Source organism: Salmo salar, chromosome 10, assembly GCF_965601325.2.
Source record: "Salmo salar chromosome 10, fSalSal1, whole genome shotgun sequence".
NCBI lineage: Eukaryota > Metazoa > Chordata > Actinopteri > Salmoniformes > Salmonidae > Salmo > Salmo salar.
Window position 1 is genome coordinate 68,216,220 of NC_138300.1, and position 26,449 is coordinate 68,242,668.

Here is a 26,449-nt window from a genome sequence, read left to right on the forward strand (position 1 = left end):
GTGTGTGTGTGTGTGTGTGTGTGTGTGTGTGTGTGTGTGTGTGTGTGTGTGTGTGTGTGTGTGTGTGTGTGTGTGTGTGTGTGTGAGAATAATAATACAACACAACTGTGGGAAGCATTGGAGACAACATGGGCCAGTATCCCTGTGGAAGGCTTTAATGCCCTGACAAATTGAGGCTGTTCTGAGGGCAAAGGAGGGCTGGGAGGGGGTGCATGTGTCCCGCGGGCCACCAGTTACCCATCCCTGATATACAGTGGTTCCTCCTTTAAAAGTTGCGAGCTTACACCGCGGGACTTAGAGGTATCCAGCATCATGGCTTCATTACTCCAGACCACCACATGGGGGAGTTAGAGCGCTCATACATTTGGGTCCCAAGGTTTTTATATGACCAATCATATCAAGTGGTTCCAATGACGAATTTGACGGGAGCCACCCGTCCCTGGTGACTTTCTTCAGCAAAGATGGCTGACAAAACATTACGGAGGAAGCAAATGTAAGTAGTTATAACGTCATGAGTCAAGCAAAACATTTACAATTGAGAGGAATATGTTAGTTAATGAAGAGACAAACGTATGTGCATATTTTATTGTCATAAAGTTAATTTACGAAAATCGCGATTTAGCAAGTTAGCTGACTAACTAACATTAGCCAGCTAGCTAGCTAGTGTTATGACATGAGTATGCATTTTTGATTTGTGTTGTTTAATGTTTTAGGGACTCCTGAGAAAACCAGCAAACCAGGCTGACGTCTTGTGAAATACTGGATGTAAAGAATCTAGCTAGCTAAAGCATTTACTGCAAATTGAATATACAATTATGTTAGCTTGCCTTGCTTAAATTTGCCATGCAATACAGCTGAAGTAACATAGCGAGCTAACTATTTATTTGCTAATTGTGTAGTGGAGGATAAAATTAAGGTATGCCAATGGATGTGTAGCTAGCTACAGTATGTAGCCCATCTGTGTATGGACCCTAAAACCTTAGGTTCTGAACTAATATTCATACCAATCTATAAACCTCAGCTTTCATAGTTGTTGTATCGACGTCAAGTCTGAATGGCATTAATGCAGCCTATGGCTTGAGTAGAATATAATAACTGTATTGTGCCAAGGATGCAAGTCCTATATTCATGTACTGTAGTTATTAACACACATGAGATCCCCACATTGTAGCCTGTACATTGAATATATTCACTGATCATGTATTCTTCCTTGGCAAATAAAGGTGCGGTTCAGGTATGAATCTGTGTGAGACATTATTTTTCAGTCATGTCTAATACCAGGTGTATCAAACTCCATTCTTTGAATGATGCTGTGTCTGCATGTACAGTATATATTACAATTATACACTTCAACAGTGTTTACCACTCCTGCTCCTGGGACATCAATGATTACACAATGTAACAATGCAATAGACTAGAAACATGATTTAAGTAAAGGCTGATTTGTAATTCATATATACAGAAATACACCTATGCATATCTAACTCCCTTCATCTGAATTAATCTGAGGATACAGGATATGTGTAGTATTCCAATGAGATACTTAATTTCAACCAGTGGAGAATGTGAAACACTTTATTGAAAGTTCATTATCCAGGTATTATAAATACATAATACATGCACTATAAATATTATAATTGTAATGTTATCCTCTCTGGGCTAGGCGGGACGAATTCGTCCCACCTACGTAACAGCCAGTTGAATCCTGTGGCGCGATTTTCAAAACCTTTGAAATGCTATTACTTCAATTTCTCAAACATATGACTATTTTACAGCTATTTAAAGACAAGACTCTCGTTAATCTAACCACACTGTCCGATTTCAAAAAGGCTTTACAACGAAAGCAAAACATTAGATTATGTCAGCAGAGTACCAAGCCAGAAATAATCAGACACCCATTTTTCAAGCTAGCATATAATGTCACCAAAACCCAGAAGACAGCTAAATGCAGCACTAACCTTTGATGATCTTCATCAGATGACAACCCTAGGACATTATGTTATACAATACATGCATGTTTTGTTCAATCAAGTTCATATTTATATCAAAAACCAGCTTTTTACATTAGCATGTGACGTTCAGAACTAGCATACCCCCCACAAACTTCCGGCGAATTCACTAACAATTTATTAAATTACTCATGATAAACGTTCACAAAAAGCATAACAATTATTTTAAGAATTATAGATACAGAACTCCTCTATGCACTCGATGTGTCCGATTTTAAAATAGCTTTTTGGTGAAAGCACATTTTGCAATATTCTAAGTACATAGCCCAGGCATCACGGGCTAGATATTTAGACACCCGGCAAGTTTAGCACTCACCAATATCAGGTTTACTATTATAAAAGTTTGATTACCTTTTGTTGTCTTCGTCAGAATGCACTCCCAGGACTGCTACTTCAATAACAAATGTTGGTTTGGTCCAAAATAATCCATCGTTATATCCGAATAGCGGCGTTTTGTTCGTGCGTCCCAGACACTATCTGAAATGGTAAATCAGGGTCGCGCGCATGGCGCAATTCATGACAAAAAAAATCTAATTATTCCATTACCGTACTTCGAAGCATGTCAACCGCTGTTTAAAATCCATTTTTATGCCATTTTTCTCGTAAAAAAGCAATAATATTCCGACCGGGAATGTCCATTTAGCTAAACAGAGGAAAGTAAACAAAGCTTTTGGTCGACGCGGGCACGAGCCTGAGTCTCACAGTACTGTAACCAGCCACTACCCAAACGCGCTACTTTTTTTCAGCCAGAGCCTGCAAAGCCACGATTCAGCTTTTTACCGCCTTCCGAGACCCTATGGCAGCCGTAGGAAGTGTCACGGGACAGCTAAGATCCTCACTCTTCAATAAACAGAGACAAGAAGAACGACACCTTGTCAGACAGGCCACTTCCTGCATGAAACCTCAGTTTTTTGCCTGCCAAATGAGTTCTGTTATACTCACAGACACCATTCAAACAGTTTTAGAAACTTTAGGGTGTTTTCTATCAAATCAAATCAAATCAAAAATCAAATTTATTTTTATATAGCCCTTCGTACATCAGCTGATATTCTCAAAGTGCTGTACAGAAACCCAGCCTAAAACCCCAAACAGCAAGCAAAGCATGTGAAAGAAGCACGGTGGCTAGGAAAAACTCCCTAGGAAAAACTCCCTAGAAAGGCCAAAAACCTAGGAAGAAACCTAGAGAGGAACCAGGCTATGAGGGGTGGCCAGTCCTCTTCTGGCTGTGCAGGGTGGATATTATAACAGAACATGGTCAAAATGTTAAAATGTTAAAATGTTCATAAATGACCAGCATGGTCAAATAATAATAATCATAGTAGTTGTCGAGGGTGCAACAAGCACGTCCGGTGAACAGGTCAGGGTTCCATAGCCGCAGGCAGAACAGTTGAAACTGGAGCAGCAGCACGGCCAGGTGGACTGGGGACAGCAAGGAGTCATCATACCAGGTAGTCCTGAGGCATGGTCCTAGGGCTCAGGTCCTCCGAGAGAAAGACAGAAAGAGAGAAAGAGAGAATTAGAGAGAGCATATTTAAATACACACAGGACACCGGATAAGACAAGAGAAATACTCCAGATGTAACAGACTGACCCTAGCCCCCCGACACATAAACTACTGCAGCATAAATACTGGAGGCTGAGACAGGAGGGATCAGAAGACACTGTGGCCCCATCCGATGATACCCCCGGACAGGGCCAAACAGGCAGGATATAACCCCACCCACTTTGCCAAAGCACAGCCCCCACACCACTAGAGGGATGTCTCCAACCACCAACTTACCGTCCTAAGACAAGGCCGAGTATAGCCCACAACGATCTCCGCCATGGCACAACCCAAGGGGGGGCGCCAACCCAGACAGGAAGACCACGTCAGTGACTCAACCCACTCAAGTGGCGCACCCCTCCCATGGACGGCATGGAAGAACACCAGTAGGCCAGTGACTCAGCCTCTGTAAAAGGGTTAGAGGCAGAGAATCCCAGTGGAAAGAGGGGAACCGGCAATGCAGAGACAGCAAGGGCGGTTCGTTGCTCCAGCCTTTCCGTTCACCTTCACACTCCTGGGCCAGACTATACTTAATCATAGGACCTACTGAAGAGATAAGTCTTCAGTAAAGACTTAAAGGTTGAGACTGAGTCTGCGTCTCTCACATTGGTAGGCAGACCATTCCATAAAAATGGAGCTCTATAGGAGAAAGCCCTACCTCCAGCCGTTTGCTTAGAAATTCTAGGGACAATTAGGAGGCCTGCGTCTTGTGACCATAGCGTACGTGTAGGTATGTACGGCAGGACCAAATCGGAAAGATAGGTAGGAGCAAGCCCATGTAATGCTTTGTAGGTTAGCAGTAAAACCTTGAAATCAGCCCTTGCCTCAACAGGAAGCCAGTGTAGGGAGGCTAACACTGGAGTAATATGATCAAATTTTTTGGTTCTAGTCAGGATTCTAGCAGCCGTATTTAGCACTAACTGAAGTTTATTTAGTGCTTTATCCGGGTAGCCGGAAAGTAGAGCATTGCAGTAGTCCAGCCTAGAAGTAACAAAAGCATGGATTAATTTTTCTGCGTCATTTTTGGACAGAAAATTTCTGATTTTTGCAATGTTACGTAGATGGGAAAAAGCTGTCCTTGAAACAGTCTTGATATGTTCTTCAAAAGAGAGATCAGGGTCCAGAGTAACGCCGAGGTCCTTCACAGTTTTATTTGAGACGACTGTACAACCATCCAGATTAATTGTCAGATTCAACAGAAGATCTCTTTGTTTCTTGGGACCTAGAACAAGCATCTCTGTTTTGTCCGAGTTTAAAAGTAGAAAGTTTGCAGCCATCCACTTCTTTATGTCTGAAACACAGGCTTCTAGCGAGGGCAATTTTGGGGCTTCACCATGTTTCATTGAAATGTACAGCTGTGTGTCGTCCGCATAGCAGTGAAATTTAACATTATGTTTTCGAATGACATCCCCAAGAGGTAAAATATATAGTGAAAACAATAGTGGTCCTAAAACGGAACCTTGAGGAACACCGAAATTTACAATTGATTTGTCAGAGGACAAACCATTCACAGAGACAAACTGATATCTTTCCGACAGATAAGATCTAAACCAGGCCAGAACTTGTCCATGTAGACCAATTTGGGTTTCCAATCTCTCCAAAAGAATGTGGTGATCGATGGAATCAAAAGCTGCACTAAGATCTAGGAGCACGAGGACAGATGCAGAGCCTCGGTCTGACGTCATTAAAAGGTCATTTACCACCTTCACAAGTGCAGTCTCAGTGCTATGATGGGGTCTAAAACCAGACTGAAGCGTTTCGTATACATTGTTTGTCTTCAGGAAGGCAGTGAGTTGCTGCTGAACAGCTTTTTCTAAAATTTTGGAGAGGAATGGAAGATTCGATATAGGCCGATAGTTTTTTATAATTTCTGGATCAAGATTCTTTTCCTCAAAGAAGTTCATAAATTTATTACTGCTGAAGTGAAAGCCATCCTCCATTTGCGAAGGCTGCTTTTTAGTTAGCTTTGCGACAGTATCAAAAAGAAATTTCGGATTGTTCTTATTTTCCTCAATTAAGTTGGAAAAATAGGATGATCGAGCAGCAGTAAGGGCTCTTCGATACTGCACGGTACTGTCTTTCCAAGCTAGTCGGAAGACTTCCAGTTTGGTGTGGCGCCATTTCCGTTCCAATTTTCTGGAAGCTTGCTTCAGAGCTCGTGTATTTTCTGTATACCAGGGAGCTAGTTTCTTATGACAGATGTTTTTAGTTTTTAGGGGTGCAACTGCATCTAGGGTATTGCGCAAGGTTAAATTGAGTTCCTCGGTTAGGTGGTTAACTGATTTTTGTCCTCTGACGTCCTTGGGTAGGCAGAGGCAGTCTGGAAGGGCATCAAGGAATCTTTGGGTTGTCTGAGAATTTATAGCACGACTTTTAATGCTCCTTGGTTGGGGTCTGAGCAGATTATTTGTTGCAATTGCAAACGTAATAAAATGGTGGTCCGATAGTCCAGGATTATGAGGAAAAACATTTAGATCCACAACATTTATTCCATGGGACAAAACTAGGTCCAGAGTATGACTGTGGCAGTGAGTAGGTCCAGAGACATGTTGGACAAAACCCACTGAGTCGATGATGGCTCCGAAAGCCTTTTGGAGTGGGTCTGTGGACTTTTCCATGTGAATGTTAAAGTCACCAAAAATTAGAATATTATCTGCTATGACTACAAGATCCGATAGGAATTCAGGGAACTCAGTGAGGAACACTGCATATGGCCCAGGAGGCCTATAAACAGTAGCTATAAAAAGTGAGTGAGTAGGCTGCATAGATTTCATGACTAGAAGCTCAAAAGACGAAAACGTCATTGTTGTTTTTTTTTTTGTAAATTGAAATTTGCTATCGTAAATGTTAGCAACACCTCCGCCTTTGCCGGATGCACGGGGGGTATGGTCACTAATGTAACCTGGGGGTGAGGCCTCATTTAACACAGTAAATTCATCAGGCTTAAGCCATGTTTCAGTCAGGCCAATCACATCAAGATTATTATCAGTGATTAGTTCATTGACTATAACTGCCTTGGAAGTGAGGGATCTAACATTAAGTAACCCAATTTTGAGATGTGAGGTATCACAATCTCTTTCAATAATGGCAGGAATGGAGGAGGTCTTTATACTAGTGAGATTGCTAAAGCGAACACCGCCATTTTTAATTTTGCCCAACCTAGATCGAGGCCAGCACCGTCTTTAGATTAGCCTTAACGTCGGTAGCCCTGCCCCCTGGTAAACAGTGTATGATCGCTGGATGATTAGTTTTAAGTCTAATACTGCGGGTAATGGAGTCGCCAATGACTAGGGTTTTCAATTTGTCAGAGCTAATGGTGGGAGCCGTCGGCGTCTCAGACCCCACAACGGGAGGAGTAGAGACCAGAGAAGTCTCGGCCTCCGACTCCGACTCGCTTAATGGGGAGAACCGTAATAAGTATATGCATATTCTAGTTACTGGGTAGGAGTGGTAACCAGATTAAATCGGGTACGTTTTTTATCCGGCGGTGTAAATACTGCCCCCTAGCCCTAACAGGTTATATTATAAATACAAGTTCAATCTGTACTTCAATGCACATATGGTATGCATTATAAAAACAGAGTTTGAAAGAGAAGGTGGGGAGGGAGGTGTAGAAGACAGAAAAGGAAAGAGGTTAAACAGAGGAGCAGGGAAGACAGCATATGAACTAATGAATTACAGTGCTACCCTAATATTCTCTCAGTTTATGACAATTACATAGTGTCTCTTGCGGTGTCTCCTAACCAGACTTGGACTCCCAGTCGGCCCAAAGGTTATCTTAAGAGCGGGTAAGGTGGCGATGACGGGACTGGCTTCCTCTCTCATATCAAAACATACCTGCAGACGAGAGACAGAAGGATAGAGAGATAGCATGATTAAAACTTCTTATGGATCATTGGGACGCTACTGTCCCACCTGGCCAACATCCGGTGAAATTGCAGAGCACCAAATTCAAATTACAGAAATCGTAATATTAAGCTTTGTTTTATTTATTCTAACATGGTCAGTCATCATAATCATCAGGAGGTGAAATGCAAAACTGACCTTGGATCATTAACTCTGGGACTACTACATCTCTATTTCAATGTAAAGCATCTCTTTAGTAATAATAATTCCTGTAGTGAAGACATCACAACTATGAAATCAGTTAAGAACAAATTCTTATTTACAAGGACAGCCTACTCCTTCCTCCCCATCGGGAGATTGAACCCCGGTCTCCCGTCTGCACGACACAGGGATTCTTTAGCTAAATAGCCCGGTACTGTACTGCCAACCGTCACGTTGTACAGCGCCATATTTTCCATTCCATCCTAACAGAAACCCAGAAGGATTTTCATTTTTCATGGAATAGAAACACCATAATATGAATCAAATTAATTAAGCAAGTACCAGTCAAAAGTTTGGGCACACCTACTTATTCTAGGATTTTTCTATATTTTTACTATTTTCTACATTGTGGAATAATAGTGAAGACATCACAACTATGAAATAACACATATGGAATCAGTTAAGAACAAATTATTATTTACAAGGACAGCCTACTCCTTCCTTCCGGTAGGAGAATTGAACCCCAGTCTCCCGCGTGCCTGCAATATGGAAGACTATCGAATGGTCCTCAAAGATGCCCTCTGGTGGTCAAACTAGCACTAACTTGCATTAACAGAAAAAATGGCTGACGATTAAATGATGTACCACAGAATGCTGCGGCAGCCCGCAAGGTGTGCCGCAGTATGATGCAACTTTTAAAGGAGGAACCACTGATTGAAGTGGATTTAACAAGTGACATCGAAAAAGGTTTATAGCTTTTACCTGGATTCACCTGGTCAGTCATGTCATGGAAAGAGCACTGGTTCTTAATGCTTTGTATACTCAATGTTCTACCAAGTATATTACGTTCATGTTTTTATGTCTCTCTCACATGCTTGCTCGATTGTTTTCTTCTTTATTTTTTGTATACCTCTTTCCTCTCCCTCGCTCTACCTCTCTCTTTCCTTCCCTCCTATCTGTCTCTCTCCCTCTATCTTTCTCCTGCCTTTCTTTCCTTCCCCTCTCTCACACTCTCTAATCTTTCTCTCCTGTGTGTTACAGCTGGGGACTGAGTGGACTGCTCCAGGGGAGTTCAGCAAGTTCAGGTCCCAGTCCTCAAAGTCTGTGCAGTAAGTACCTGTGACAACACACACATGCACACACACAGAGGGATACACAGAAAAGCGGAAAGCAGCATAGTTTTCACCAACAATTTGTTGCATCTGATGCAGACCATGCAGAGTGAACTTGGAAGTCTAAGCTGTCAACAATAACAGCCCCAACAATAACAACACCAAACATAGCTAATCAGGACAATGAGCCTCTCAATTCAATTACATTTCAATTTAAGGGGCTTTATTGGAATGGGAATCATATGTTTACATTAAACAAAGCAAGTGAAATAGATAAACAAAAGTGAAATAAACAATACAAAATGAAAAATAAAAATTACACTCACAATAGTTCCAAAAGAATAAAGACATTTCAAATGTCATATTATGTCTATATACAGTGTTGTAACAATGTGCAAATAAGGTACAAAATGTCAAATAAATAAACATAAATATGGGTTGTATTTACAATGGTGTTTGATCTTCAATGGTTGCCCTTTTCTGAGTCTGTACATAGTCCAAAGCTTTCCTTAATTTTGGATCAGTCACAGTGATCAGGTATTCTGCCACTGTGTACTGTCTATTTCGGGTGAAATAGAATTCTAGTTTGCCCTGTTTTATTTGTTAATTCTTTCCAGTTTGTCAAGTAATTATATTTTTGTTTTCTTGTGATTTGGTTGTGTCTAATTGTGTTGCTGTCCTGGGGCTCTGTGGAGTCTGTTTGTGTTTGTGAACAGAGACCCAAAAATGCATGAAATGGATGCATTCACTACTGTAAGTCGCTCTGGATAAGAGCGTCTGCTAAATGACTAAAATGTAAAAAATGCTTACCCAGACACACTTGTCTAAATTGATGGGTCATATGAAAGAAATGCTATAACCCCCAGCCACATCCAGTGGTGGAAGAAGTACTAAATTGTCATACTTGAGTAAAAGTAAAGATACCTTAATAGAAAATGACTCAAGTAAAAGTCACCCAGTAAAATACTACTTGAGTAAAAATCTGAAAGTATTTGGTTTTAAAAATACTTAAGTACCAAAAGTAAATGAAATTGCTAAAATGTACTTAAGTATCAAAAGTAAAAGTATACATCATTTCAAATTCTTTATATTAAATCAGACGGACCAATTTTAGTAAAACATTTTGGGTGTTAGGGAAAATGTATGGAGTAAAAAGTACATTGTTTTTTTTTCAGGATGTAGTGAAGTCAAAGTTATGTACAGATACCCCCCACAAATACTTAAGTAGTACTTTAAAGTATTTTTACTGAAGTATTTTACACCACTGCCCAAATGCCTTCACACCATACATTAGCATACTTTATATACGGTTACACACACCCCTGTCACATAGTGTACCATACATAAGTTAAGGCCATGCATCCTGAGTTGAAACCTGCGTGAGGTGCACATGTACAGATGAATGCGCCATATATTTATGTAGGGGAACACTTGATACGGTCACATGATATTTTTGTGGTACGTTACAAAATCATGTTTCGACTACACATAGAAAAATATTGATATATAAAATGAATATTAATAAGTCTTGCTAAGTGGATGGGTCTCTACAGAAGGTGCAAACGGTACAGCCAAATGGTTACTTGCATAGTAGCAATATCAGAAGTAGATACTGTATATATATATATATATATATATATATATATATATATATATATATTTATTTATTTTTTATTTTTTATATTGACACTATGTACAAGAACAATTTTAATAATGATATCAGTGATAGACGAGGTAGTAATATGCATACAATCAGAGGTAGTGGCTGAGCACCAGGATTTTAAAAAAGTCATTTGAATAGAGGAACTGCAGATAGTGCTGATGACTGGTCCGTCCTAACCACGCATGAACAAGGGACTCTATATTCAGAGAGCCTGTTTCTCTCCTGCCCTTGACTTTGGTGCAGGGCATGTGATGTCCATAGCCTCTTCATCGCAAAACTCCTTGATCTTCTCAAAAACATAAGTTTGTCTAGCTGTGTCCAGTCCAGGTGGTGCTTGTACAGGCAGACCATCTATGGGAGGAAGGATGTCAGCGTTGCGCAGCAGCTGAAACCTGATCCCGACTGAGTCCGAACACTCCTTGGCGACAACAACACCAGGCTCCAGAGCATCGAAGCTGTAAAACAGGACATAACAAAAAAAATGTAGAGTACATTACAACCTTGCACAACATCAATTCCCCTCCCGAGTTTAGATAAGAAGAATAACCTCATACAATGAAAATGACATTCACCTGAAGTGCTGGTATTGCTTGATCTGTGGCAGAGGCCTGAAGTACGGAGTTAGGTGTTGTTGCCAGCCATAGCTTTCCACCAGCACCGTTCCATCCTCTAGTCCAACCAGCTGTGGGATGTTGACCCCTGTCACAGTGCTGTCCTTCATAACACCAGCAATCTCAGACAAAGTGTTCACTCTGGTCTTTCTGGAGGGCCGCTTGATGAGGTCGGTGGTAAACTTGGTGTGGCCTGTGATCAGGAAGTGAAGGTCCAGCCTGTGATGGAGCTTGTGCATGGTTCGCCAGGCACAGTACCAGAGCACAAACTTGTTATTGTTTTGGCCACTGCAGTAATCACAATTCAGGTCCACACGTGTTTCCCCAACTCCGTAGTTGATGAAGAAATGGTGTATGTAGTTGATGACTGCGCTGCTGCCTTCGCTGGATGACATGCCTTCAATCAATCAATAAGAAGGATAGTATACCTGCAAACAACAAAAGAACATTAAGATAAATTACGATTAATTGTCTCACCCCTGTAAATTTGTCTTTACACAGCACAGTGAAGTGTATTTGGCTGCCTCCCATACATACATACATACATACATACATACATACATACATACATACATACATACATACATACATACATACATACATACATACATACATACATATATAGTTGAAGTCGAAATTTTACATACACCTTAACCAAAGATTTTTTTAAACTCAGTTTTTCCCAATTCCTGACATTTAATCCGAGTAAAAATTACCTGTTTTAGGTCAGTTAGGATCAGCACTTTATTTTGAGAATGTGAAATGTCAGAATAATGGTAGAGAGAATAATTTATTTCAGCTTTTATTTCTTTCATCACATTCCCAGTGGGTCAGACGTTTACATACACTCAATTAGTATTTGGTAGCATTGCCTTTAAATTGTTTAACTTGGGTCAAACGTCACAGGTAGCCTTCCACAAATCAAATGTATTTATAAAGCCCTTCTTACATTAGCTGATATCTCAAAGTGCTGTACAGAAACCCAGCCTAAAACACAAAACAGCAAGCAATGCAGGTGTAGAAGCACGGTGGCTAGGAAAAACTCCCTAGGAAGGCCAGAACCTAGGAAAAAACCAGGCCATGAGGGGTGGCAGGTCCTCTTCTGGCTGTGCCGGGTGGAGATTAACAAGCTTCCCACAATAAGTTGGGTGAATTTTAGCCCATTCCTCCTGACAGAACTGGTGTAACTGAGTCAATTTTGTAGTCCTCCTTGCTCGCACACACTTTCAGTTCTGCCCACAAATGTTCTATAGGATTGAGGTCAGGGCTTTGTGATGGCCACTCCAATACCTTGACTTTGTTGTCCTTAAGCCATTTTGCCACAACTTTGGAAGTATGCTTGGGGTCATTGTCCATTTGGAAGACCCAGTTGCGACCAAGCTTTAACTTCCTGACTGATGTCTTGAGATGTTGCTTCAATATATCCACATAATTTTCCATCGTCATGATGCCATCTATTTTGTGAAGTGCCCAGTCCCTCCTGCAGCAAAGCACCCCTACAACATGATGCTGCCACCCCCGTGCTTCACGGTTGGGATGTTGTTCCTCGGCTTGCAAGCCTCCCCCTTTTTCCTCCAAACATAACGATGGTCATTACGGCCAAACATTTCTATTTTTGTTTCATCAGACCAGAGGACATTTCTCCGAAAAGCATGATCTTTGTCCCCATGTGCAGTTGCAAACCGTAGTCTGTCTTTTTTATGGCGGTTTTGGAGCAGTGGCTTCTTCCTTGCTGAGTGGCCTTTCAGGTTATGTCGATATAGGACTCGTTTTACTGTGGATATAGATACTTTTGTACCTGTTTCCTCTAGCATCTTCACAAGGTCCTTTGCTGTTGTTCTGGGATTGATTTGCACTTTTTGCACCAAAGTACATTCATCTCTAGGAGACAGAACGCGTCTCCTTCCTGAGCGGTATGACAGCTGCATGGTCCCATGGTGTTTATACTTGCGTACTATTGTTTGTACAGATGAACGTGATACCTTCAGGCATTTGGAAAATGCTCCCAAGGATGAACCAGACTTGTGGAGGTCTACAATGCTTTTTCTGAGGTCTTGGCTTATTTCTTTTGATTTTCCCATGATGTCACGCAAAGAGGCACTGAGTTTGAAGGTATGCCTTGAAATACATCCACAGGTACACCTTCAATTGACTCAAATAATGTAAATTAGCCTATCAGAAGATTCTAAAGCCATGACATCATTTTCTGGAATTGTCCAAGCTGTTTAAAGGCATAGTCAACTTAGTGTATGTAAACTTCTGACCCACTGGAATTGTGATACAGTGAATTATAATTTAAATAATCTGTCTTTAAACAATTGTTGGAAAAATGACTTATGTCATGCACAAAGTACATGTCCTAACCGACTTGCCAAAACTATAGTTGGTTAACAAGAAATTTGTGGAGTGGTTGAAAAACGAGTTTTAATGACACCAACATTAGTGTATGTAAACTTCCGACTTGAAAGTTTAGGGTCACTTACAAATGTCCTTGTTTTTGAAAGAAAAGCAAATGTTTTGTCCATTAAAATAACATCAAATTGATCAGAAATACAGTGTCGACATTGTTAATGTTGTGAATGACTATTGTAGCTGGAAAAGGCAGTTTTTTGATGGAATATCTACTTAGGCGTACAGAGGCCCATTATTGGCAACCATCACTCCTGTGTTCCAATGGCACGTTGTGTTAGCTAATTCAAGTTTATCATTTTAAAAGTCTATTTGATCATTAGAAAACCCTTTTGCAATTATGTTAGCACAGGTGGAAACTGTTGTGCTGAGTAAAGAAGCATTACAACTGGCCTTCTTTAGACTAGTTGAGTATCTGGAGCGTCAGCATTTGTGGGTTCAATTACAGGCTTAAAATGGCCAGAAACAAATAACTTTCTTCTGAAACTCTTGTTCTGCGTAATGATGGCTATTCCATGCGAGAAATTGCCAAGAAACTGAAGATCTCGTACAGAGCTGTGTACTACTCCCTTCACAGAACAGCGCAAACTGTCTCTAACCAGAATAGAAAGAGGAGTGGGAGGCCACGGTGCACAACTGAGCAAGAGGACAAGTACATTAGAGTGTCTAGTTTGAGAAACAGATGCCTCACAAGTCCTCAACTGGCAGCTTCATTAAATAGTACCCGCAAAACACCAGTCTCATCGTCAACAGTGAAGAGGCGACTCCGGGATGCTGGCCTTCTAGACAGAGTTGCAAAGAAAAGGCCATATCTCAGACTGGCCAATAAAAAGAAAAGATTAAGATGGGCAAATGAATACAGACACTGGACAGAGGAAGATTGGAAAAAAGTGTTATGGACAGACAAATCTAATTTTGAGGTGTTCGGATCACAAAAGAACATTCGTGAGATGCAGAAAAAACAAAAAGATGCTAGAGGAGTGCTTGACACCATCGTTCAAGCTTGGTGGAGGCAATGTGATGTTCTGGGGGTGCTTTGGTGGTGGTAAAATGGGAGATTTGTACAGGGTAAAAAGGATCTTGAAGAAGGAAGGCTATCATTCCATTTTGCAACGGCATGCCATACCCTGTTGACGGCGCTAAATTGGAGCTAATTTCCTCCTACAACAGGTCAATGACCCAAAGCACAGCTCCAAACTATGCAATAACTATTTAGGGAAGAAGCAGTCAGCTGGTATTCTGTCTATAATGGAGTGGCCAGCACAGTCACCGGATCTCAACCCTATTGAGCTGTTGTGGGAGCAGCTTGACCGTACGTAAGAAGTGCCCAACAAGCCAATCCAACTTGTGGGAGGTGCTCCAGGAGGCATGGGGTGAAATCTCTTCAGATTACCTCAACAAATTGACAACTAGAATGCCAAAGGTCTGCAAGGCTGTAATTGCTGCAAATTGAGGATTCTTTGACGAAAGCAAAGTTTGAAGGACACAATTATTATTTCAATTAAAAATCATTATTTATAACCTTGTCAAAGTCTTGGCTCTATTTCTTATTTTTTTGCAACTAATTTCATGCATGTTTTCATGGAAAACAAGGACATTTCAAAGTGACCCAAAACTTTTGAACGGTAGTGTGTGTATATATATATACACACACACACACACACACACACACACACACACACACATAATTATTTGTTTGTGTATATCTATCTATCCATCTATGTCCTTAATCAGTATAAAGGAGGAAATGTTGCTTACTTCTTGAGCAAAATCAAATCTGTAATGTATCCTGATGAGACAACTGGTGGTCTTGACAGGTGGTTTTGCAGTCAGCAAACATCTTCTGGTAAACAGACCACTCACTCTGAACAAACAGGAGATGCTGCTCTTGCTTCTTCAGCTTGGCTGATTTAACAGCTTCTGGTAGATTGGCAGATATGAAGACCTGATAGTTGTTCCTCTGGCAATGTCAGCACAGGCCTGTCCTGGGCTTAGTGCTTGTGATGTGGGGCAGAAATGTTCTCCACAGATTCCTGAAGGAAGACAGCCCGACTACACGTAACTCTGGAAAATATAGAAATAATGTGAGATCAATAAAAGTTGTGCCAATCATGTCAATTAAATAATCAAAATGTGTTTATGCTTAACATGCCAAGTGTTGTGATCGATTCCTTGTAGATACGCCACACTGCTGCTTTTGTCACATGGGATGGCAGCAGCTTTCCACCAAAGTGTTTGTCCTGGGAAATGTCCTGGTAATAATATTGCATTATCCTCTGCGTAGTTGTTGATGAAGTTCACCACTCGCTGCAAGTCCTCATGCTTTAGGTGTAACCTGTGCTTGCTTGGGCCAGCTCTCTGTTTGATGGGAGGCATTAGACCATTCACCTTGTATGACTGGTGGAGGAGAGTCAGGCGTGCTCTACTGATGCTGATAGGCAAATTCCAGATACTAACGTTACACACACTTCATACACGTAGGTTAATGTTAGCTAGCAAGCCAGCCATCTAACCTCAGCTGACGTTAGCTAGTTAACAGCAAGCTTTAACTTGGGGTCTTTTGCTTAGATATGTAACATTAACGTTAGCTAACTAGCTAAAAAATTTACTATAATCCCAATCCATAGAGTAACGTTACCAGCAATGCAAACCGATTGTCATAGCTAGCTAAAGTTAATCAAATAGGTTCAATATTAGCTAGCAAGCCAACCATCAAACTTCAGCTGGCTAGCTAACAGGAAGCTTTAACTAAGAAAACAAACCGATTGTCATAGCTAGTTAAAGTTAACCAAATAGGTTCAATGTTAGCTAGTTAGCTAGCTAACTTTAGGCTATAGCTAGCAATGTGAAATGGCATTCTGAAAAGACATCACTAACGTCACACACACTTCATACACGTAAATTAATGTTAGCTAGCAAGCAAGCCAGCCATCTAACCTCAGCTAACTAACAGCAAGCTTTAACTTGGGGTCCTTTGTTTAGACATGTCACGTTATCGTTAGCTACCTAGCTAAACAATTAACTATAATCCCAATCCATAGAATAACGTTACTAGCAATACCAACCGATTGTCACAGCTAGGTAAAGTTAACCAAATAGGTTCAACATTAGCTAGCAAGCCAGCCATCGAACTCCAGCTGGCTAGCTAACAGCAAGCTTTCACTTGCAATGAAAACAACTTTCTGCCTAAATTAGAAATGTATAATATCTGTAGCTAGATTCTTACCTGTATACATGGATGAAATCCCTTTTAGTAAATTAGACGTCCTGTGTAATTTCTGTTTAGTTTGCACAGCTTGCTTGGCCCGTTGTGTCAAGTCACTCTGGTTCACACTGACCATGTGAAATTCCATAAGAATCATCAGATTATTCCCTCTGTCACGGATGCCATAATTGCCCTAATTTGAAGATGTAATCTGGAGACGTGTTTTATACAACAGCCTTTGTGTTCTCTTTGACACCCTATGCATTTGCAATAAAAAAAACAGAATTATATTCATCTCCTTTTCATACTCATCTTCTACCAGACATTCCACTGATTTCAAACCTCGTTCAACTTCTTCTGGGACAACAACACGGTTGATCACCGTTTCTTCCCCGTCACTGTCATCAGAAGACTACAATGTCTTCTTCGGTGAAAATGTTTTTACCTAAATCAGAGTCGGAGAGAGTCAGCATGGTACAATTGTCCTACAGAAAGTAGGCCATCACAACTTTTTCCCACTGACCTTTGTAGCGCCTGATAAATTCAAGGCAGCAATGTTATTGAGAGCAGTAGCAACATATTTGCAGTTCTCCATGGCTAACGTTATATCTTTCGGGAAAAACTGGAATTTGTGGTCTGTATATTTTTTCAGTTCATTTAGGATACCATCAACACCATAGGCCTTTTTGGGTTGGAGGGTTTGTATTTTGTCCTGTAGTTCATTCAACGTAATTGGAGAATCTAGTGGGTTCATTTGATCATGTGTATGTTTTTGCTGTTTTTTCTTTGTCATAGGGCCAAAAAGATTGGAGAAGTGGTTTATCCATACATCTCCATTTTGGATAGATAACTCTTTGTGTTGTTGTTCTTTTAGTATGTTTGAAATTTCCCAGAAGTAGTTAGATTCTATGTATTCTTCAATTACATTGAGCTGATTCCTGACGTGTTGTTTCTTATTTTTCCATAGTGTATTTCTGTATTGTGTTTGTGATTTACCATAGTGAAGGCATAGGCTCAGGTTTCCTGGGTGTCTGTTTTTGGTTGGATAGGTTTCTCAATTTCTTTCTTAGGTTTTTGCATTCTTCATCAAACCATTTGTTATTGTTGTTAAATTTCTTAGGTTGTCTGCTTGCAATGTGTAGATTTGATAGGGAAGCAGAGAGGTCAAATATACTGCTTAGGTTTTCTACTGCCAAGTTTACACCTTCACTATTACAGTGAAACATTTTGTCCAGGATGTTGTCTAAAAGGGATTGAATTTGTTGTTGCCTAATTGTTATTTGGTAGGTTTCTACACTAGTTTATTTCCATCTATAGCGTTTCTTAATATTAGGTATTGCTCTGTTCAAGTAGACTGTGATTTTGCTGTCATCTGATATGGGTATCAGGAGGCTGACGGGGGGGGGGGGGGGGTACTCAGCGGGGGTGAGATCCCCTGGGCTTGGGCTTCTTCATTTATCTTTCCTGCTGTGATGTCGAGGCTATGGTCAGGATCTGAGATGGGCTGTTTTGCTGGCTTCTCTGCAGGGGTGGCCAGCTCTCTAATGGGTTGTTCTCTGTCACATGTCATCTTTCTCACCTTCTCCTTCAGCACTCTCACCTTCTCCTCTAGTGCTCTGTTCTTTTCCTGCCGCTGGGCGTTCTTCTTCTGCTCCTGCTCTTTCTCCTGTTGAAGTTGTCTCACCACAGTCCAGAGTGCAAACATGTCTCTCTCCTCCTCCAGCTCTCCGGGTCTGGTTGAGGGGCTGTTGTTGTGCTGGACTGTTGTCTTGGTCTGTGCTGACTGGAGTGTGTTCACCTGCTGTTCCAGCTCCACCTGCCTTACCTCCATCTGCGTTAATTTATCCTTCATTTCAGTGAGGGAGTAGTGTTCTGTGCTGGGAGGTTCTTTCCACTTGGGGTTGTTCTTTCTCAAGAGTCTTTCTCAAGAGAGCGCTTCTCTAGTCTTCAATTTTGGGAAAGTCCAGCTGAAATCGTTTGGGGTCGCCCAGTACCAATACTGTTCCGGACTTGTACAGGTTGACATCGGCAGACTCTGAGTTCTTGTTGTCTAGTATCCTGAGTTTCCAACCAAGTACTTTCTCTTTCTCATTTGAGTTCTGATCTCCAGCTATACTAATGCGGAGGAACATAGGCTACCAAAACATTTCTGCAGAAGGTCCCCAAGAACACAGTGGCCTCTATCATTCTGAAATGGAAGAAGTTTGGAACCACCAAGACTCTTCCTAGAGCTGGCCTCTCGGCCAAACTGAGCAATCAGGGTAGAAGGGCCTTGGTCAGGGAAGTGACCAAGAACCCGATGGTCACACTGACAGAGCTCCAGAGTTCCTCTGTGGAGATGGGAAAACCTTTCAGAAGGACAACCATCTCTGCAGCACTCCACCAATCAGGACTTTATAGTAGAGTGGCCAGACGGAAGCCACTTCTCACTAAAAGGCACATGACAGCCAACTTGGAGTTTATCAAAAGGCACCTAAAGGACTCTCAGACCATGAGAAACAATATTCTGTGGTCCGATGAAACCAAGATTGAACTCTTTGGCCTGAATGCCAAGCGTAATGTCTGGAGGAAACCTGGCACCATACCTACGGTGAATCATGTTGGTTGCAGCATCATGCTTTGGGGATGTTTTTCAGCTGTAGGGACTGGGAAACTAGTCAGGATCGAGGGGAAGATGAACGGAGCAAAGTACAGAGAGATCTTTGATCAAAACCTGCTCCAGAGCGCTCGAAGACTCACCTTCCAACAGGACAACAACTCTAAGCACACAGCCAAGACAACGCAGGAATGGCTTCGGGACAAATCTCTGAATGTCCTTGAGTGGCCCAGCCAGAGCCCGAACTTGAATCCGATCTAACACCTCTGGAGAGAACTGAAAATAGCTGTGCAGTGTCACTTCCCATCCAACCTGACAGAGATTGAGAGGATCTGCAGAGAAGAATGGAAGAAACACAACCAAATGCAGGTGTGCCAAGCTTGTAGCGTCATACCCAAGAAGACTGGAGGCTGTAATCGCTGTAAAAGGTGCTTCAACAAAGTACTGAGTAAAGGGTCTGAATACTTATGTAAATGTCGAATTTCAGTTTTACATTTTTAATACATTTGCAAAAATTTCTAAAAACCAGGTTTTTTTTGGTCATTTGGGGGTATTATGTGTAGATTGATGAGGGAAAATTTGTTTTAATCAATTTTAGAATAAGGCTGTCACGTAACAAAATGTTGAAAAAGGGGTGTAAATATTTTCCAAATGCACTGTAAATACAAATACATATAGCTTACATATAGTTTGATCTCATTGCACTGTTTGCGAGGAGAGCTTTATTTGCGAGTATGCATTTCATTGTATAGCTGTACTACGCTGTATCATAAATAAACTTTGATTTGATTATCTTCAACACGTTTACAATATACCCTATTGCATGTTAAGAAAACAGAGGTGAACTATCAGTTCAAATAAATTGTCCAAATAGGTCTACTGAACATAAATCATCAGCCTACTATGCAGAATTGCAGGAAATTTGTTTTAAAACAGCCTGAAAATCAAGATTTTGGTGTGTTGTATTCATGCATCTCAATAAAATATAACCTAAATACATTTTTACCTCCAACTTGGCCCAATTCACATGTCCAATTTCCCACCCTGACATACCAAAGTAGAACGGGCCTTGTGTCTTACCCAATAGCTAAATATCCCAAGCAGGGCTACAGCAGGAGTGAAGTTCCTTGGCCTTTGCAGTGGCCACTCTGGTTTGGGTGTCCTTGGGAGGAACGGTGTCACCTTAACCAAGTGGTCACATATCGTTCACATATCATTGAGTTCTAATTTATCAAAGGAGGCTTGCCACCACCAGAGAGAAGACAGGGAAGAAACCAGCATTTACCTCTAGGCTGCTGTACATATTTGTTGTTTCATTCCATCGTTTTTCAAATAATTTTTGTGGTAATGAAATATAATGAATTCAAAATTGACTAGAAATAGTTTTAACAGCATCGTGTATTCTCAAATTTAAAAAAGTGTCGCGCTCAGGCAGCGCTACACCCCTGGGTGTGGGGGATTGTGTTTGTTTGTGTATGAGTGACAGAGAGTGTGAGTTTGTGCACTCTCATGTTTCTGTCTCTGTGTTATTTATATGACACTTGAAGTGTAATATGAGATCTAGTTTAAGACTTCCCTCTGCCCTTCCTCTACCTTCTCTCCTTTTCCACTGTTCTTCCTCCCCCACCCCTCTCCTCACTCCCCTTCAACCCTTCTTCCTCTCTTCCTTTACTCCACCCTCCTCCTCCATCCTTTCTAAAATGCATTTTTATACACTGAGGTACATAGAGCTGTAACTGTTGCATAGCTTGTCACACACACACACTAGGACTATTACGGTGACCGTATTACCGCAACACTGGCGGTCACGAGTCATGATGGCAGTCCCATTCCACGTGACCATTTAGTCACAGTCTGCTGATGGTCATTAGTAGCCTACCAAACTTGCTAAATGTCTCGTACTCAGCACTCTATTGTCCCTCTAATCACTCTGACACCAATGCAAATGTAATCGAAAATCTAATCAAACACTTCATGAGAGCCCATGAGCTCATGTTGTGCTACATTTCTATGGGCTATGCAATTGCGTAAGAAAACAGAGTTTTGATGGCCTCTTAAAAAAAGGAGGATCCAATCAATTTTATATAGGCTAGGCCTACTATATTTATTTATCAACTTTCTTAATATTAAGCACATTGCTTAGCTTTACAACAGGAGTGTAGCCTACCTGGCTTGCATGAAAATGAACCATGGGGAAAAGCGTCCTCCATTTGATATTTAAGTGCAGAGATGCTATTTAAGTACATTTTTTCCCCATGCCCATGTTCCGAAACCGGTGCATGATAATGGTCCATTCTAAATCAAAACTAATTTCACACATATATTATTTAATATATGTAAAGACAACATGAAATTAAGAATAGTCTGATGGGTGACAATATGTGACTCGTTTCAGGAAACTAGGCATCTGTGGGGCTCCCGAGTGGCGCAGTGGTCTAAGGCACTGCGTCTCAGTGCTAGAGGCATCACTACAGACCCTGGTTCGATTCCAGTCTGTATCACAACTGGCTGTGATTGGGAGTCCCATAGGTTGGTGCACAATTGGCCCAGCTTTCGCTGGGTAGGCCGTCATTTTGTTCTTAACTGACTTGCCTAGTTAAATAAAAAATAATATAAATGTTGCGTGTCACTACTTAAAAAAAAAATCTAAATACGTTTATTGGCAGAAAGGCCTTCTGGAACATGTGAACTTTCATGTGCCTTAATAATAAATGTGTATGCCATCTGTAAATACGAATATAATTGTTAAATTACGAGCCTAGTTGGTTTAGCCATGGAAAAAGTCAGAAACCTTCCCGCTAGCCATGATTGACTGAGATAATAAGTGGTCTGAACATGCCGAGAGATGAGTTCGGATTGGTTTGCCGTGTAGCACACTTCTGTCTACAATATGAGCTGGTCAGTATGTGTAGGTAATCCTTTCTAAAGCAGCTTTTTTGAAAGATATCATGTAGTAGAACTGTATAAGTGTTGCTTTCTGGAGGACCGAGTTTTGAAATCAGTGGAATTAGAGTATGATAGCTAAGGAGATGGAGAAATCTGACGTTTGATTGCAAATATGCAGACGGAGTCGAAAAGAGAACACACAGAAGGCTGTTGTGTAAAACACCTGTGTCCAGAGTACATTTTCAAACTAAGGGCTACTATGGCATCTGTGACAGAGAGGGAGAAGCGTCCATCCATGTATACGGGTAAGATAGTGTAGCTAGCTACATTTTCAGATATTACACATTTCTAATTTAGTCAAAAAGTTGTTTTCATTTCAAGTTAAAGTGTACTGTTAGCTAGCTAATGTTAGCTGGCTGGCTAGCTAACATTACGTGTATGATCTGTGTAGTATTCGTATCTCAGAGCCATTTGCATTGCTAGTTATGGCCTAATGTTAGCTAGCTTACATTGAACCTGGTTGGTTTGCTACCTGCAGATTCATGCAGGGTAGTAACGTTATAAATTGGGATTATGGTACATTGTTTAGCTAGCTAGCTACATGTCTAAACGAAAGACTCCACTATGCAAGTAACTATTTCAATAGAATGTTTATGATGTCACTGCGACAACTGTCGATATACTTAGCTGTTAAATTCACTATGGCTATCTACTCCATTTTAAGACCCTCACCTGACTGCTAGAGCGCAGAATAACTGACGAATTTACGAACGCTCAACACCAATTGAATGTGGCTGGTGCCAGTAAACATTGGCAAAAAAGCATAATTAAATTGTTGCCAGCAGCACAGTTGCAGTCACCAACACTCAGGATAACATAAAAACAGCCTAACCATTTCTGCTAGGGCGAGTAAAATGGTCGGAGTGAGCTGTTCTCTCATTTGTGTCTGGAAGTAGCTAGCAAGCTAGCCAACTTTAGCCAGTTAGCTTGGGTGCTTGACTGCTGTTGTTAGGTCAGAATGCTCGGATCAACCCTACTTTTCGGCCAGAGCGTTCAGTGTGCGTTTTGAACGCTTACAAAATCTGGAAAATAAATGCAGCAAGCCAAGTTCTGTGACTACGTGTGACGACGTGAAGCTAACTGGACTTGAAAGGATACCCTGCACTGTTTTGTTTTCCATACACAAAAAGCTACAAACACAGAGGTGCACGCTGCGGCCAAAGGTTTCACACGGTGAGTCAATTGCTTTACTTAGCTAACGCTAGATATTAACAGGATGTCATATTTTACCATTATTTGTATGTGGCATAGTTTTGGATAGTTTCTACAGTGTTAAGATTCCCATCCCTATCTGAATTGTGCAACAACACGCCTCCTGCCAGGCACCATGTTTTCAGGTTAGCTAGACAAGCTAGCTAGTTAGCTATCTAACCCACACCTTGTAATACAAAACATTGAAGGATATCGGTTTGATATGTGATGATGGAAGTATGGCTTTGAGAAACAATCTTCTCATCCTAACCATGCTTTTTGGCAGTATTTAACTATGCCACCTAGCTAGCTTGCTGGAGAGCAGCTACAGGCCACAAAGCTATCTGGCGTGGAGGTGCACAAAATGGAGGAGCTCTGAGTGCAGTGCTGCCTGCCTACATTGTAGCACTGCCAGCATTACAGTAAGGGAATTTAATTGCACATTTAGAGAAGATAAAACATGAGGTTACAAACCAATTCTGAATTGGACGCTTACATTCTAATGAAATATGTTTATTTTCTGAAGTGGACATAAATAACTTTTACTTGGGTGTGAAACGTTAATTTTATCAATTTTATTGTCAAATTTAAATTTGTATGAACAGTTATGGGGGCAACATACTTTTACATGTAGACTACTTAACATTTAAGCTTACTGTATGTTAAGAATAGTAACACTCCTAATATTGACACTTTCTCTCTTCAGGCCATATTGAAGGATGATGGTGCTCATTTAGGCTTCATGCTACCAATTAAAGGTAAGCTTTGTATTAAATATCTGGAGATACACAAAATAATGCCCTGTTGTTGTGACAGATTTTTCAAAAGGGCTGCAATAGGTTGTGACTAGATAGACTATAGCTACAATGGGAAGTGAGTTTTCATGGCAGCTTAGGAGAGTATTTTAGCTAACCCTAACCGTTTTCCTAACCTTAACCTAATTCTCCTAACCTGCTATGTTAATAATCCTAACCTGCTGTGTAAGTTCTTCTAACCTGCTACAAAAAAGTAACTTCCAGTCATAGCTGTTATAACGTGTACGCTGGGAGTCGGGAAGCAAGTACAGGGAGTACAAACTTAATAATAAATAAAATATGGACGAAACACAACTAGCGTACATGAACCAGAGTCAATAACACCCGAGGAAAGAACCAAGGGGAGTGACAGATATAGGGGAGGTAATCAGGAAGGTGATGTCCAGGTGAATCTCATGAGGCGCAGGTGCGTGTAACGATGGTGGCAGGTGTGCATAATAATGAGACAACTGGCGACGTTGAGCGCCAGAGAGGAGGAGTAAACGTGACAGCTGTATTCCAGCTGGTCAAAACTGTTGTAAAGGGGAGAATATCAATTGCATTTTCTTGATTTCTCACATCCTCTCTCCTCACCTCTTTCTCAAGAGGTCCCTCCATTCTGACCTTATCCAATGGGTTTTGATCCAATATAAATAGAAAGGGAGAATGTCCAATCACCTTAATACTGCTCCCAAATGGGCCTGTTTATGAACATAATCGGAACCATTTTACAGATCAGATTGCATTCACACATCTCCAGTAGTTGCATTGCAAGCACACCACGGACGTTGTCACCATCAAACCAGGAAGGTGAATCATTCTAATAAGTTGGTTGTAGTAACATTTTACAAAAAAACAAGCAATCAGTTAAAAATAATAACAATAAATGCATGTAAAATGTAATGCTATCATAAAATAGCCAGGATAAAAAGGGCTTGTGTTTTGAACATATGAAATGGAAAACAACACATTTTTACAGGTTACGATCATTTCTAAATACAAGGTTCACGGTATTCACTGAGGATCTCATCTCACGTTTTATGATGGGAATGGACACGTAGCCAACATCATGAATAGGGTTTTATGCACATCCAAAACGGGACCTGCATGGCTAAAATAATGGGGGCCTACCTATGCATAGATAAAAAATGGAATGTCAGCTCACTGTGTTACCTCTCTCAGACCTGATATTTTAATTTCTTTATATATATTTTTTATTTTAATTTATCCTTATTTTACCAGGTAAATTGACTGAGAACATATTCTCATTAATAGCAACAACCTGGGGAATAGTTACAGGGGAGAGGAGGGGGGATGCATGAGCCTATTGCAAACTGTGGATGATTAGGTGACTGTGATGGTTTGAAGGCCAGATTGGGATTAAGTTTTGGTGATTAAGATTTATTTCCAAACTGTCTCAGATGCCAAACTCTTTATCGACAGTATTGACTACTTCGCGATTGCATTGGGCAGACAAAAAACAGCGGCTATGCTTGATTTTTTATCAAATAAAATGAAATGGGGAAACAACATTTGGGCAGTGTGCGTCACAGCTGAATAGGCTGCGTTTCCGCTGTCCAAATTCATGCCATAACCAACTGCGTTACTACTAAAACCAGCTTTTGGTTGTTCTTAAATATCCCTATCAGCACTTTGGACCTCAAATATTTCCACCCCACCCATCTGAGCGCAAGCAAGATGATATCAAATAGGTAAATTGCCGGACCTGTGTGCCAGTTTTCACACTAGAGCCGCCTTAACGCCAGCCGAAAATAGAGCCCTAAATATAGAAATGTTTCTGTGGTGGATAATTTTTACATTTTTATTGTTGATATACCTGGTTAGATTAGTAAGTCTATGTCATAAAATGTATTTATGATTATTTATCCTTTTAGGAAGTACATGACGTCAACAGGGCATACCACTGTTCTCCATGCTCATCCTGTGTTGCTACGTGAAGAAGTTTAGGATTTTTGAAAACATGCATGGTAGGTTTCTGGATACTGTTGATTATTGTGCCAATTCCCAATTAACCCACCTAGTCCCTATCCACCTGTGGTTATCTGAGAGGATTAGATGGGTGAGTATGGTGTTAACTTTATCCAGCCACCCATCGGTCAGGGTGTATATATTGTTCTATAACATGTATATTTAGTATTCTCATCTCAAGTGGATTTGTATATTTCAGGTGGAGGATTCTGACGAGCCAGAGCTTGGTGACGCACCGGTAGCCCTACTTACAATCGTCAGTGACAGCGCCAAAAAGCAAGTCCACTACAATCCGGTCAAGATTTCCGTTATCCTGGAGAGTGAAGTTGTGGTG

General features: G+C 40.9%; 1 protein-coding gene across 1 annotated transcript in view; it reads left to right on the forward strand.

Moving 5' to 3' along the window:
• b4galnt4a (beta-1,4-N-acetyl-galactosaminyltransferase 4a) overlaps positions 1–26,449 on the forward strand; it is a 497,048-nt gene that overhangs the window by 332,921 nt on the left and 137,678 nt on the right. The window contains exon 7 of the mRNA XM_014123877.3: positions 8,641–8,708. Within this exon, the coding sequence (XP_013979352.3) occupies positions 8,641–8,708 (68 nt within the window). The remainder of the gene's footprint in view (positions 1–8,640; positions 8,709–26,449) is intronic.